At 34.8% G+C, this 15,084-nt stretch overlaps 2 protein-coding genes across 4 annotated transcripts; both read left to right on the top strand.

Annotated features, from left to right (window-relative positions):
* The first annotated feature begins 864 nt into the window (after positions 1-864).
* LOC107613020 (flocculation protein) lies at positions 865-8,707 on the top strand. Of its 2 annotated transcripts, none has more exons than XM_016314840.3 (13): positions 865-1,423; positions 2,087-2,151; positions 2,598-2,674; positions 3,240-3,328; positions 3,425-3,561; positions 3,679-3,852; positions 5,302-5,569; positions 5,702-5,781; positions 5,960-5,987; positions 6,069-6,138; positions 6,650-6,717; positions 6,922-7,015; positions 7,800-8,707. In XM_016314840.3, exons 1-13 carry the CDS (start codon positions 1,135-1,137, stop codon positions 8,110-8,112), a joined length of 1,752 nt encoding a protein of 583 aa, XP_016170326.1. In that variant the 5' UTR covers positions 865-1,134; the 3' UTR covers positions 8,113-8,707. The 2 variants fall into 2 exon arrangements, with proteins under 2 accessions (XP_016170326.1, XP_016170327.1); XM_016314841.3 differs by having other exon boundaries at positions 880-1,423; positions 5,302-5,554.
* A 946-nt stretch (positions 8,708-9,653) lies between these two features.
* Positions 9,654-14,098, top strand: LOC107613436 (COP9 signalosome complex subunit 5a). 2 transcript variants are annotated; one of them, XM_016315421.3, is made up of 7 exons: positions 9,716-10,295; positions 11,261-11,542; positions 11,622-11,769; positions 11,933-12,015; positions 12,185-12,211; positions 13,377-13,454; positions 13,571-14,098. In XM_016315421.3, exons 1-7 carry the CDS (start codon positions 9,879-9,881, stop codon positions 13,655-13,657), a joined length of 1,122 nt encoding a protein of 373 aa, XP_016170907.1. In that variant the 5' UTR covers positions 9,716-9,878; the 3' UTR covers positions 13,658-14,098. The 2 variants fall into 2 exon arrangements, with proteins under 2 accessions (XP_016170908.1, XP_016170907.1); XM_016315422.3 differs by lacking the exon at positions 12,185-12,211 and having other exon boundaries at positions 9,654-10,295.
* The last annotated feature ends 986 nt before the right edge of the window (positions 14,099-15,084 follow it).

The raw sequence follows: 15,084 nt of genomic DNA, 5'->3' as shown, positions 1-15,084 counted from the left end.
TATAAATTAAATAGACATTTTTTTATATATCGTAGATATACATACACTAAGTAACTATTCTATATAATGAATAATAGTTAATTTAATGAATTATAAAAACCAATCTATGAATAATTCAATGTTTTTAGATCAAAATCAAAGCTATGAATTTTCTATTGCAAACCTAATAATAGTGAATAATCAAAGAAAATATTTTGTTAATCTTTAAATTTAATTGGAATTTCCTCCTTTTCATTTGAAGTAAAGTGAAAAATGAGGTTGAAGAATTCTTTGGGTAATCTTGATTGTATTTATCGCTTAAATATTCTTTCCTACATTAATTGATGTATGAGATTTAATTACAAGTTTTATACTTTTATCAATTTAAAAATTAACAGTTTAAATAATGAGACATGTACCAAAAAACAGGATTTTTGTAAACTTCTGTTAGATACAGTAATTATGAAAAACAAAATTTTGTTAAAAATAGAGGAAAGAAAAAAAAAATACAGTTTTGCTGTTCAACGTTTTCGAACTTAAGTTCTTATTTTCAAGAAAAAATAGGTTATTTCCACTACTTGTCAAACAATAGGACAATAAAAGGAAGTTTTAAAACACCAAAATATTAAATAAAAAAACCATATTAATCCAAATGGAGGGAGTGGTTACCACTTACAAGTTAGTACCTATAATTATTGATTAGTTTATTGGGAAAAAAAGTTATTGGCAATTAGTTTTGTTCAACAAAAAAAAATAAATAGTAATTTAGTAAATTAGTTAGTATTTAGTAACGTACTAGTGCAAGGCTAAAACGGTAAACTAAAACCAGGAATAAAAGGAGACATGGAAATCAATAAAAAAATAAAAAGAAAAAAAAGAAAGAAAGAAAGGATAGGAAGCAAAAGAACCGAAGATAACCGCTAGAAGCAGACACTGGAATTCCATTCGTTCGAAACAGGGGTTTATGAGTGTTTTCGAAACATAACAAAAAGAACTCAGAAAACGACGAAAGAAACCAAAAAAAAAAGAAAAAAAAAGAAAAGAAAAACCGTACCTCCAAATTCACCGTTCAATTTTCCTTTATTCAATTTATGTTTCTCTGAGTTTCTTTTTTTCTCTTTCTCTTTCTCTTTCTGCTCCCACAACTTCGCCACTATGGCTTCTATTTCCGGATCTCGATCGGGCGGCAAAATTCTCCGCTCCCGCCGCCGCGCCGCCACCTCCAGGACACCATACGACCGCCCCGCTCCGCCGCCACCTTCCGCTTCCGCCGCTCCTCCGAGCGCTAACTGGCTCTCCCGCTACGTTCTCTCCCCGACGCGTTTCATTGCCTCTGGCACCGGGAAGTTATTCTCCACCCTTTTGGATCTCGATAGCCCTTCACCTACTTCGTCGTCTTCGGATGAGTCTTCTCCATGCTCTTCTGCTGCTGGTTCCAGTTCAGGTTCGTAGTAGATCTGTTAAGAGTGCATTACTTTGAATACTAGGGTTTCTGTTCTTATTTTTGCGTTTTGTGCTGTTAAAGTGATTAATTCGCGAAATTGTCGCTCTTACTGTGTGGACTTGAGTGTGCACTGCTTCAGGATGTTGACTTTAGTTTTAGTTGATTTTAGTTTAGGTAGATTTAGCGGAGTAACCTTTCACCTATGACAATTTTGAAGTGCTTGAAGGTAAAATGTTCATGCTCTGAAAAAATATATGGAAATGGACCTGCATATCCCGTGCACTGCTGATAGCTGTTTGTTATCTGTGAATTTCGTCAATCTAATATTTGAATTACGTAACCTTTTGAACCATATGTTCTCAATAATTACTGTTAGTTTGATGTATTGTACGTTATAAATTAAAATAAAGTAGGTAAATGAAGTATCAAGTTGCCCTAAAATTTTCTGGAATTCATGGACGTTATATAATTAATGAGAATTTTAAACTAAGTGGTCAGATTCATGAAACTCAATAACTGTAGAAGGTTACTCTTGGAGTAATTTATGCATAAGACTTATTCTTGGGTTAAGTGGATCTCCATATATACAACATAATCCATCTTTGGATTTTATTCCATGCATTCTTCTGCTTAAAACAATGTGTTTGATTTCTAATGTTGCAGAGGAGGTTGGTGCTTTCGATGATGAAATTGATAACACTGTCGAAGGTGATGATGCATTGAACAAGGTAGTTAACTTTATGTCTTACTCTGCGTGTTTTGCTTATTCTAGAAAGATGACACCCTTCTAATAGGTTTCCCCTTGTTTTAATGCTATTATCATGAAATATGAATATTAGTCTTTTCCACTCTTTATTTGTTCTGGAGGTTGAACTATCTTTGGTTATCATAGTTGAATGTAGACACATGCACTCACATGTAAGTTGCCTTAATTTTAGAAGACAGCACTCCTTAGCCTTGCCCCTTCCAAAAGGTTAAGCTGATGATTGGAAGCATTAAATTTATTTTCCTAGGAATGTGTTGGCTAGTTACAGAACTAGTTATTATTACCTTTCCATTTTGTGAGGGGCACTTTTGATGAATGGTTTATTCTGCATGAATCCCTTTGTTTCATCTAAGAGAATTGCACATGGAATATTGGTTTTGTAACGAAAGGGTTCAATTTTCTCTGCAGGGGCTCCAGCCATTAGTTGCGAGTAGCGAAAGCAAGCTTGTCATTGAGCAGCTACTTATGAAGGAGTCATTCTCAAGGTACTAAAGAATTTATGTTCAGTCTATTTTTTAGCTTGTGTAGTTCTTCATTGGTGTTTTCAGTTTCCTCACCCTTATGTTTGCATGTATTATTTGGTATTTGACATTTTGCTTCTGGGTATGATCTGTCTCTTAAACAATGTGAATTGGTCAATAGTAACCTAGAATCGTGTGGTAGGACAAGGCTTGATAGTTGTTTGATTAAAATTTAATATTAGCTGTACTATTTGCCCGATATAATGCTATATATTCATATCTATACACCATCCAGAACTCTTCAAACTTGTTGATATATATAACTTGTTAAAAGTGGGAGTTTCCAGGAGTAGCCAATGAACCTAGGCAACCCATAAGGAACATGTTTATCCAAAATTTATGTAGAATGTACCAATAACCTGCATTAATATTTGCAGACTAATAGTAGTAACATGTAGTATATGAGCAACAGGTAGTAAAACTGCATTAGTGCATTATGTGGTCAATTTATTGGACTTTATGGGTGCAACTGAATTGTTTCCTCTAGTTGTTTGGAATAAGGTTCTAATAGAGAAAAGTATTTGATCAGGGAAGAAGGTGATAGATTGATAAAAATAATCCGCTCACGAGTTGTCGATTTTCCTGTCAATGATGATGAAGAAGATAAGGGGTCAAGAGGTATGTCCAACTGTTGGAAGCAGTATCCTCTACATATAAAAACTCAAGTTTAACTGCTTATTGTTACCTGACTTTGTATTTTTTAATGTTTCTCAGATATAGCTTCACCTGAACTCTGTAGTGCTGCTGTTTTGGAGGCCAAGAAATGGCTGCAGGAAAAGAAGTCAGGATTAGAATCAAACTCAGATTTGGGTTATGGAATACGTAGTTTGGATTTGGTTACATTAACTCAAGTTAGTGACTTTTCTTTCCTCTTAAATTTGTTGACAAATATCCCTCTTCTGTGCTATATGGTTATATGATTTCACAATAATTATATTTTGCAAATCTGTATACCTGGCTCTAAGCAGGTTCCCACAGATGAAGGATCACCTGTGGATGTGGCGAAGTCATACATGCGCTCACGCCCTCCATGGGCATCTCCCTCCCTAGACCATATCAAGCCTCCAACACCAGTTGGAATTCAACTCTTTAAAGAACAAACACCACATCTATTCGGTGGCAATTCTACATCCTCCTCCAAGGTGCATTTGGTGTGTTATTGTTTTCGTAGAAAATCATGTAGTACTTCTCTTATTATTAAAAGACTACACAGTTTTATATTTAAACTGCTGTTTTTCCCCCATTATGTCATTTGCTCCTTCTTTACTTGAAATTTATTTGGAGAATGAGGTATTTGCCGCAGTTCATGAAGTAAAAATCTTATGAATATTAGGGCCCGTTTGGTAAGTTTCAAAAGTAACTTTTTTGATCTTTTGGCTTATGAAAAGTAATAGTATTGATGTCTGGTACAATTTTCAAAATCAAATTGCAGCTTTCTAAGAAGCCATCTAGGAGCTTATAGAGAAGTTAAAAAAAATGACTTCTCTCATAATACTACTATTTTTTATCACATTTCTATAAAATAAGTACTTTTAAAACTAAAAACCCAAACACAAAATAACTTATTTATAAGCTACTTTTAATATAGTCATTTATTATTTAAGCTATTTTTTCAAAAGTAGCTTAATTAAGCTGTTTTCTCAAACTGGGCCTTAGTGTAGATAGAGTAGAAGGCAACTGATATGTATAATAAAATAATAATAGATAAAGAGTTATTAGTTTTATTTTCATGATGGTGGCAAATAATTTTGTTTAGCTGCCTAGAAAATATGTAGATTGATGTATGAGGGGATATAAGGTATCCAGTTGAGTTCATAGGGAATTAGGGAAATAGTTTGTGTTTAAAAGAATGATTTTTAATGAGTAGCAGTGTTATTCATTTTGTATTTTAGGTTATGTTTCCATCCCTCTCCCTCTCTCTTCTGTTGAATTCAAGCTAAAAGTCATGGCATTGCCCCCCCTTTGTGGAACCAGGAAAGATTGTTAAGTGGGCTACTAAATACTAATAGAATTGAAGCAGAAAATTTAAAAGTATTCTTCAAGTTTATGAGACAACCTGAGTGAGATGAGTTGTTTTGCATAATCTATGAGTGATGTCTGCTTGAAGCCAGTGGTTCAAAATTTTCTTTTCCAAATTGTTAGGTGCCTTAGTTACTGTTATAGTGCTACAAAGTTATACGATGTACCTTAGGGTATGTTTTGCGGAGTAGAGACATTGGAAGGAAATGTTTAATAGTGGAATTGTATGCAGTGGGAAATTTGTGTCACCTTTTGTTTGGTCTTTTAATGATCAAAGGGAGTCCCCAATTTGGATCCTGCCCAACAACCACAAAAAAAAAAAAAAAAAAAAAAAAAACGGAGCCTTGCTACTCAAAACTTTTGTTTTTAAGTTACTTTTGAATTTGGTTAAGTCACTCCATTTCTTGTCATTTCTCCATCGCTCTTCTTGCAAACTTAACCATGAATCCCTGATAGAATTTGTGGCATCAATCATTACTGTCAATCATATGTGGGTTGTCATTTGATTTGGAGTGAGTTATCCTATCCAAATGTTCTGTTTAATAGTTTATGGTGCTGATTCTATGATGCAGTTGAAAAGGGATACTCCTGCTACTGGTTCATGGAGTATTCAGGATGAATTACGAAGAGTAAGATCCAGGGCAACGGAGGAGATGCTTAGGACAGTTCCTTCCTCAAAAATCGATTTGTCTCCTTTTCCTATGGGAAATACAAATAATGTACACACTTCAGCTATTGAAAACATCAAAGTTAGTTCTGGAGAGAAAGCACATAATTTTACAAATGTAGAATATCCATTATCAAACTTGGCTAGTGGAATCAGTGGTGAGGCCTCTCCTGGTATGACTTTACTGTTGTAGGAAGCATTTTTATTATTCGGGTTTATAATTTTTTTTAATGGTAAAACTACTGAGCGCTTGCAATAATAACATTGGATGTTTCTGACTGCTTACTTTGTTTTCTGCCTTTCAGGTTTGGAGAGTAAACTGAATGGTTCCCTGCCTGAATCTCTTCCATCTGGTCCAGCTAATATTAATTCTGATCAGAAGCAGGTACTCATCTGAAAATGAGCTTAATAGTTTATTTAACGAGCATCTCTTTAGTTATTTTGCCATATATATATATATATATATTTTGCCATATATATATATATATATATATATATACACATTAAGGGTTTTGGCGACCAAGCTATTTTGTGGCTAACATTGTACTTTACTTTTCATTAAGGATTTTGGAGCTGTCCAGCAAAGTAAAGGTAATTTTGCAAGTTTGTTGAACTTCTCGCATCATCCGTTACTTTAGTTTTTCTTTGCTTCTGAAAAACCATGTCACATAGGTTCACAAGATGGCTATGGAGAAATAACTACTTCAGGAAAGGGAGATGGGTCCTTAAATGATGTGCACAGGTTAGAGCATTTCATTTTTGTTCAAATATTTCATATATAGTTTGAAGTTGATTTTCATCAGGTTAAATGTTTTTCCATTTGCTTTCTTCTCTGTTTGGATTTTGAATCTTAATTTTTTTCTCTCTCTTTTTTTTGGGTTTTTCCTTTTGTTTGGGGGAAAAGAGAAGGGAGGGGGGGGGGGTGATGGAGTGATTTTGGATCGAATTAAACTTCTCTATTTTCTGTAGTTTATAAACGACCATATTTTCTCTACTGTTTTCAGTATTTGGTTACGTTCATGGAACTTTATGTGAGTGATATAGAAGGTTATAACTCTAGACACCATGATGTGCAAGAGAGATAAATGACAATTGCAAATATGCCTTTTAGTTTTTGCAATCCTATGCCACTGTATGATTATGAGAGTCCAATTTATATGTACACAGGCCTGGTCAGGATTTTCACTGGAAATCTTGCCCTTTGTGGCTATATTATTTATGTTCTAATTTTAAAATTTTTGTGAATGTAATAGGGATGGTGGTCTGGTGTACGTTGATGCCACGAATGACACAAATGGGGATAATCATCAGCTAGACTCAGGTGAAACTAGAGAAGATATTTTTTATTTTACTTTTATTTTATTTTGTCAGTTGCCTTAGATGTCTTATGATTAAAATAGCACACTGTGTCAAGAGACCTTTTCTAGCTCAAGATCTTTAACTGATCATGTAATGCCCTCCTAATTTGTTTATGGTCAACTAACTCTGCTAACTAATTGGATGTCCTATGATCCTATTAATGCAGGTTTAAAATCTAGTTTACATGATGAAAACGGCTCAGTAATCAAAGAGAAGGTTGTAGTAGAAGCTGCATTACCAAATGGGAATTCAGGGCCCAGGTAAATCTATTTCTCACTGGCTTTCCTTTTTAGTTGGACATTCTGAACTTAAAACCTTTTTTTTTTCTGTTGATAACTTGATATACATAACCTGCTTTTCACATTTATCTAATCAGCATATGTTGGTTGTTATTCATTTAACACTTTTACCGATATATACAATCATGCATAACCTCACCTCACATATTTGCAATTTCACCTGGTATAACAAATCATAACATATAAAAAATAACAGAAAGAAATTCCATATCAATGTGAAGGGGAAACCTAAGAACCTAAGAAGTATGAGAACGATAGGTATAAGGGAGTGTGTGCAAGAGATCTGCCCAAATTCTCTGCTAACAGCACACAGGGCAATGAACATGATCCTTCCAGTTCTCTGTTACAACTAACTTCCACCTCTTACTAAATTCCGAGCTGATTGATGATAGCTTCTGTTACTTGGGCTGGGATATCCCCCAGCTTCGGCTGTAATTCGTTCCTTTTTGTTTTATCTTATGAACATGCTCTTTTAAGGGTGATCCCATATCATCACCATTTGATTATGACAAGTCCCGCCGTATTTTCTGTGTGATTACGTTCTCATTACCAATGAGCCACAATTTTGTCTTTGAAGTCTTATTTCAGCTGCCAAGGAGTGAATAATTTTTGATTGCCTTGAATCATCATAAATTCATAATGGGAAATCTACTTTCATTCGGACACGACTGGGAAAAAAATATCGACCTTCCTGTCCCTTGTCCTTATATCAAAATAGTAACAATGCCATTTTCTTTGTTGCTAGAATTCATGCAGGGCAGGATATTGAACAGAACAGGGAGACACTTGATAATGAACCCAGTACAGTTTATTCAAGGCAGGAGGAGACGACAGCTCAGAGGGTTCTTGAACGAGATAACTGTAAGGTGTTGAGTGAATCCATTGAAATACCTGACTCTCAGAACAGTTCCAGCATACAGTATGAGGTTCAAGAAGACAATAATCTGCCAGGTTCGGAAGGTGGCTTGAAAGCCATACAAAGTAGTATTGCCAAGCGAAAGGGTAAGAGAGCTACCAGATCCAACACGAGAGGAGACTGGGCCAAGGGTGTCAAATAATTCGGGTGTGTATTTTTAATGTTGGATTGTAATTTATTTTAGCTTAGAAGTTAGGGATCTCAGGCCATTTGTTGTGAGATCAAGAGTTAGTCCACGTCAGTCAGTTAGGGTTGCTTCCCCTGAAATCCGGGGAGGATGTTGAATGTATTTTATTATGTATAAATTGTTAAAATTAGAGACATGGAAGATTTTTCTTTTCCTTGTGTTAACTACTAAACAGGTTATATGGATCTTTTGTGGGATGTTATGCTCATGAAGCCAGAATAACAGTGGGATCTGGATTACTAATAAAAAACACAGGATGCAATGGTAGATTACTAGCTTCTGGAATAAGGCTCTCACCTCAAGCTGAGTGTGGTGTGGGCACTGGCTTTATGAAGATAACACACATCCACCACCCTGCGGGAGTTGAAGTTTAACTATTATTTACTTCTATCCTGAGGGGTGATTCAAGTTTATAGCACATTTAAGCATGATGCCTGAGGGTTATGTAACGCCAATAGTTTGGAATTGCAAGAACTGTGATGTACACTAGAATTTATTTGTGAAATGCATGACGCCAATTTCAAGATGCTTATTTTATATATTCTCAGAAGCGAATTTTAACATGAATTTTATATGTAGCTGAAAAAGTTAAAAATAAGAATATTTTTTAAAAGGCTCTCTTTTTTTTTTTTTTTCAAAGATAGGAAATTCGAACCCGTAACCTCTTAATTGAGTATGGTGAGTATGGAGAGACTATGCCTCTCTTTCTTGATAATTAAAAAAGTTGATCATGTATTAATCATGTTATATGAACACATAAAATGAATCATTAATCAGTCATTTATATGAACACATACTTGGTATTTATGAAAAAAATTGATTATGTTATAAAAAATTTGTTTATTTTACTATGATAAGTTTAATTATTTTTTTTTTGGTTGTGATAAGTTTTATTATTTTACTGTGAAATATTTGAGCACGGCTTTATTAAAAACTTTATTTTGGACATGGCTTGGTCCGTTTAAAAAGTCAGGCTTTTTCCTATTTTAAAAACATTAAAAAAGTCCATGCCCAAAAACAGAACACTTATCAAAAATAGAAAATAACAAATTATTTGTCATTTTTGCAAAATTGTTGTGTTATATACTTATGGAAGAGTTTGAAGTGTATCGAAAATATTGGTGTTCCAGTTATTTTAACCGTTGATCTAAATTAAAAAAAAAATAATATATATTAATTAAAATCAATAGTTAAAATAACTGGAACACCGATATTCTCGAGTACACTTGAATTTTTTCCTATACTTTATAACTAGTTTGGTACATGGATTGGAAGGTAAGAAGTAAGTGTAAGTGTGTAACCCTAAACAAGACGAATTCCTATTTGAAACCTAACAAATTAAATTACATATGCGTAAATAAGTTATTAAATTTTAAATATGTTTAGATAAAAAAAGTTATTGATTTTTTTAAAAACCAACAATATCTTATTTAAAAAAAATAAAACTAAAAGATATTTTTAATATTTAAAAATTTCTTTTAAAAGTGTATTCAAATATAAAATATTTTTTGTTTATTAAAAAGAGATTTTTAAAAAAAAAAATAATAATTTTTTTCAAGAGTGAATCCAATCTAACCATAAACATCTAAATAATAAAGGGTTGATAGAATGATGAGGAGGATGCGAGAGTAGCAGAGTGAAACACACTCACTCACAGTCACGTCAGTGTTGCTGTGAGAGCCATCGTCTCGTCTCGGTTCTGTTCTGTTCGGATTTTCTAAATGGAAGGTTCTGGAAGCAGCGTTTCGGCGTCATCATCGGCAGCGATGGCGCAACAAACATGGGAGCTGGAAAACAACATAATACCCATGGACACACCACCTTCCGGCGCCGACGACTCCATCTTCTACTACGACGAGTCACTCCAAGGAGAGTACCAGCGCGAAAAGCCATGGTCCAACGACCCTCACTACTTCAAGCGCGTCAAGGTTTCCGCTCTCGCGTTACTCAAGATGGTTGTTCACGCGCGTTCTGGCGGCACCATCGAGGTCATGGGTCTCATGCAAGGCAAGATCGACGGTGACTCTATCATCGTCATGGATGCTTTTGCTTTGCCCGTTGAGGGAACCGAAACGCGTGTCAATGCCCAAGCTGATGCGTATGAGTACAGTGTTGAGTATGATCAGACCAACAAGCGTGTATGCCTAAAACCCTAATTTCTCGCTGATACTTTGCTAGTAACCCTAATTCAGATATGCTTCCTGTGTTTTATTTGAAGGCAGTGGAGGGGATTTGGTAACCCTAATTTATTTGAACTTGGTAAAGTTAGTGATACTAATTGGAGATATACCCTAATTGAGTTCCCTGTTATGTTTCTGATTATTTGTATTTGAAGGTAATGAAGGGAGGTAGTAATCCTAGTTAATCTGAAACTCAATGCAGTTCAAAACCTTGATTGGAGATATGCCCTAATTGAATTCCCTGTTATGTTTATATACATTTGAAGGCTATGGAGGCAGTTAGGAACTCAGAATCCTATTTTCTTCCTGTCATGTTGATGATTGTTTAGATCTTTTTATTTTTACTTATTTTAAAAATGCACTTGAAGACAATGGAGGGAGTTTGTAATTTGAACTCAGTAGAGGTAGCAACCCTAGTTGGAGATATGAACTAATTGAATTCCTGTTATGTTTATTATTTCTATTATTTTCAAAGGCAAATTGAGGGAGTTAGTAACCCTAATTGGAGTTACAGCCTCCTTGAATTCTCCCATTAAGTTAGTTTACTTTGATTGGAAGCCAATGGATGGTGTTATACCCTAATGTATTGGAACTCGGTAGATTGGTATCCCTGATAGATTTAATACCATGTTAGTTTTCTTTAATTCGGATGCAAGAGAGCTAAGCTTGTGTTTCCTGTTGGTTGTCTTGTTTTTGATCGAATGAACATAATGCTGTTAGTAACTATGGTTGGAGATAACCTTAACTTGGAGTATATGCAGCTTGTAACCCTAATATGATTCCCTGCTATTTTAGTCTCTGTTTGAACTTGGATCAAACTTGCAGTTAGTAACTCTAATTTGAGACACCCCTATAGGATTCCCTGTTAGTTTTATTTAATTTGTATTCAATACAGCATTCTTAATGTGTTTGTCGGGGTGTAGGCTGGGAGATTGGAAAATGTTGTTGGGTGGTATCACTCTCACCCTGGTTATGGGTGCTGGCTTTCTGGTATAGATGTGTCGACACAGATGCTCAATCAGCAGTTTCAGGAGCCCTTTCTGGCTGTTGTTATTGACCCCACTAGGACTGTTTCTGCTGGGAAAGTTGAGATTGGGGCCTTCAGGACATACCCTGAAGGGTATAAGCCTCCTGATGATCCTATTTCCGAGTACCAAACCATACCCCTCAATAAGATTGAAGACTTTGGTGTCCATTGTAAACAGGTGATTCTTCATTCTTCTTTTCTTTTTGGAAGTGTTTTGGCTCTTGATTGAACTCCATTTGTGTGTGTGCTTTTTGCAGTATTATTCGTTGGATATCACTTACTTTAAGTCTTCTCTTGATTCACACCTCTTGGATCTGCTATGGAACAAATATTGGGTGAATACGCTTTCTTCTTCCCCCCTATTGGGTAATGGGGACTATGTTGCTGGTCAAATCTCAGATTTAGGTACTGTTGATGAACTTAATGAGTACTGATATATTCCTGATTTTAGTTCTTTATCTTGGTGGTAGACTATATTATTTCCATGTTTCTCGCATAAGATACCTGTTGTTATTATTCTTATTATTCAAAAGCATAAGTATCTCTATTTGAAATGTCTATATTGCAGCTGAAAAATTAGAACAAGCAGAGACTCAATTGGCGCATGCACGCTTTGGACCATTATTAGCACCTGCTCCGAGAAAGAAAGAAGTAAGCAGCTAGTGCTTTATAATCCCATAGCAATTTCTTTCTTACATTTGTTAAAATTCAGTTCCTTCTTGTCTCTTGGTTTCCTTTGGATTATTGGAGCGTTTCTTCTTGTTAGTTTTCCATCAAATGACAGCATGACTTTTGATGAGACGATTGTTTATTTATGCAGTTCATGCGACAAATTAAGGCTTTAAGGGTGAGAATTCATAATCAGTGTCTAACATTATGGTTTCTTTCTCATAAGTGATAGACATATCTGACTATTCTGTTACATTTCTTCAAAGATTGTTGGCTTGTCTCCACCTCAAAAATCAGCTTAGTTATTCCCATAATTTTAAGATGGTAGCAAAGCTGATCTTTTGTTAATATTAGGCCATCTTAGATCAGTTTGGAATCGGTGAGTATTGGGTGTGCCTGCTACCTTAGAGCAGTTCTTGACTAGGTTTCTTGGTGTGGAAGTAGTGAAAGAGGCAAAATCTGTAGCGTTGTGCAATATTATACGCCACTATTAGACAAGCAAGTTTTATTGGATGGGATTGAACATTTGGCCTCTATTTAGTGTAAAGCTTTTGATTATTTAAAGGACTTCCCCTCTTAGACATGTTGAGAGATTGGAAAGCTATGCTTCGTAGATAGCTTTCCTTATTATCTTAGACATGTCTTGCACCTTTAAATAAATTATTTGTTTGCATTGGGATAGAGAAGTTTAGAAATTTCAGGAAACATAGAGCCAAATACTGAATAATTTGCCAAGTATTTATGATAGATTGATACTAGATAGCTTTCTTTCTGGTTGTGTTATTTTAAAAAAAAAATGTAATAGATCCATTTGGCTAAGTCAGGAGTCAAAACTTCCTCAAATGTACGGATGATTGAAGTAATTCATTCTCTTTGATTTCAGCTTAGCTTGCTTAGGTGACAATGACAATTGCATTTCTTATTTTTTGTTAGATTTACTAGGTCAATTTACAGATCTATTACAAGCATGTTTGCTCATGTTTTTAAATTTTTGGAATAGTTTTATTTAATCCAAATAAAAGTTTGATTAGCCAATGCTCATGCTGTTTGGCTACATATCATTTCCGAAATTCCAAGAGTGTGGGGTAAGCCTTTTTTAATGTGCTAAAAAATTTCTATGGATCTTGCACTTTCGTGATTTTGGTGTGATGGATGCAATGCCGATTACCTGGAATTGACTTTTGCAAATGCTTTGCTTTAAATTCTTTATTTAATGCTATTTTGTCATTATCTGCTTTGTGAGCCATGAAATCTCTACTCAGTTTTGATGATAGCATCCTCTTTCTGCTGCCCTTCAATTTTTTTCTTTGCATGTTTGATGCTGACATCTCATTGATTTGCAGGAAGAGTCTCCGCTCGCTAAGATTACTCGTGATGGTGCAAAAATTACTGTGGAGCAAGTGCATGGACTAATGTCACAGGTAACTTACATAACGAACTCTTTTTTTTCTTAATTTGTTTCTGATATATTGCTGTAATATTCTGGGAAATTTACTCCTGCATTTTGAATTGTTAACCATATCCCTTTTCTCCGTAGGTAATCAAGGATATTCTATTCAACTCTGTTCAATCAAGTAGGTCTCGCACAGAAACATCTGGCCCTGAGCCCATGATTGAAAGTTGATTCTGCCATTTTCTTGGCATGCTTTTATGAATTCTTTTTTAATCTTTTTTTTTTGTTTTTTTTTTTTTTTTGGTTTGGGGGGGGGGGGGGGGGTTATCTTCATCCTTGGCTGGCCAGTTACATCTAACTTATGGACAGTATATCCAATTTTCAACAAGAATAGCCATGTTCAGTTTCAACCAGGACCTGAACCGTAGCAAAGCAATAGTAACGTAATATACCATTTTATCTAATTCTTGCACTTTAATGGATTCTACTGAAGCTTGTGGTTGGTGATTTTTACACTGTTCATGTACGGATAATACAGATACCAAGTCACCCTGTCCTGGTAGTACCTCTGTGACTTGTTGGTCTGAATGGTTTCCTCCATCCCACTCCACATTGATTTCATATATTATATATAGGTGGCTACTTTTATAAAGGCATTTTTATGGAAAGATGGTATTGCAAACTATTAAATGGTTTGGCATGTTTGACTGAATATGTTTAACTAAACCATCTAATGGTTCGAAGATGTCTTCATGGAAGTAATTACTTATATAGGTTATTTTGCCATCTGGTGGGGGGAAAAAAGATTTAATAGTTTAATTAGTATACATTGAAATTCAAAGACTGAATAACTATTTAAGTACTTGACGAGAGAATTGATTATAAGTTATAGTAGTTAATGTGATGGTATATGATTTGATGATTTTAAAATAATAAATTCACTTAGGTTTGTTTGCAGCGTGACTTGTATATAAATAAAAGAACAATGAGAATGAATATGTGGGTACAATAATTGCTGTTAAATCAAGGGGAATATTTGATAGAGTCACTTGCTCAGCGGCAGTCTCTACCATTGTGGGCACCCCCACAAATTTGGCTAACTAATTTTGTGTAGCCATTAACCAGAAAAAAGAAAATAAATAAAAGAAGGATAACGAATAAAAGGTATACATAGCAATGATGGCAACTAAGAACCTGCAAAGTGACGTACTATATTTAACAGTTATCGTCTGATCTACTATGAGAAGAGTTTCCTTATTGCAGAAGTGTCGAATTTGGATACGCATAATAAGAGAATGATTGTTTCATCCAAAAACATGCGAAAACTTTGTATGATTCTAGAGGAAGATAGGATCTAGATTTGGTCGGCGCTTGCATTTGATCATGCACATATGCACAGAAGGCTTTAATTTTGCAGTCATTTTCTTATGTAATGTACTTTATTTTGTAATCATTTGGTCACCCAATTTTAGAGGCCTCTAAGAAGACGTATTCTTGGTGTTGCTTCCCCACTAAAATGCAAAAGGGCAAAACCAAGTGAAGCTGAACTTATTAAATCATCTACTTACTTTAATTTACTCCTAGATGAAGCTGTTAGACCACAATAACCTACTTTCTGAATACTAGCAAAAATACTTTTGATTTATGATCACAACAAA

This window comes from Arachis ipaensis, chromosome B8, assembly GCF_059453495.1.
Source record: "Arachis ipaensis isolate K30076 ecotype BB chromosome B8, ASM5945349v1, whole genome shotgun sequence".
NCBI lineage: Eukaryota > Viridiplantae > Streptophyta > Magnoliopsida > Fabales > Fabaceae > Arachis > Arachis ipaensis.
This window is presented reverse-complemented; position numbering and strand designations above follow the sequence as displayed.

What these genes read in the sequence shown, in the direction of transcription:
- LOC107613020 (XM_016314840.3), top strand. Translation starts at nt 1,135, where the DNA reads ATGGCTTCTATTTCCGGATCTCGATCGGGCGGCAAAATTCTCCGCTCC. An exon ending in ATGAAGGAGTCATTCTCAAG is followed by an intron (nt 2,675 to 3,239) that starts GTACTAAAGAAT and finishes GTATTTGATCAG; the next exon opens with GGAAGAAGGTGATAGATTGA. An exon ending in ATTCTACATCCTCCTCCAAG is followed by an intron (nt 3,853 to 5,301) that starts GTGCATTTGGTG and finishes TCTATGATGCAG; the next exon opens with TTGAAAAGGGATACTCCTGC.
- LOC107613436 (XM_016315421.3), top strand. Translation starts at nt 9,879, where the DNA reads ATGGAAGGTTCTGGAAGCAGCGTTTCGGCGTCATCATCGGCAGCGATG. An exon ending in ATGATCAGACCAACAAGCGT is followed by an intron (nt 10,296 to 11,260) that starts GTATGCCTAAAA and finishes GTCGGGGTGTAG; the next exon opens with GCTGGGAGATTGGAAAATGT. An exon ending in TGCATGGACTAATGTCACAG is followed by an intron (nt 13,455 to 13,570) that starts GTAACTTACATA and finishes TTTTCTCCGTAG; the next exon opens with GTAATCAAGGATATTCTATT.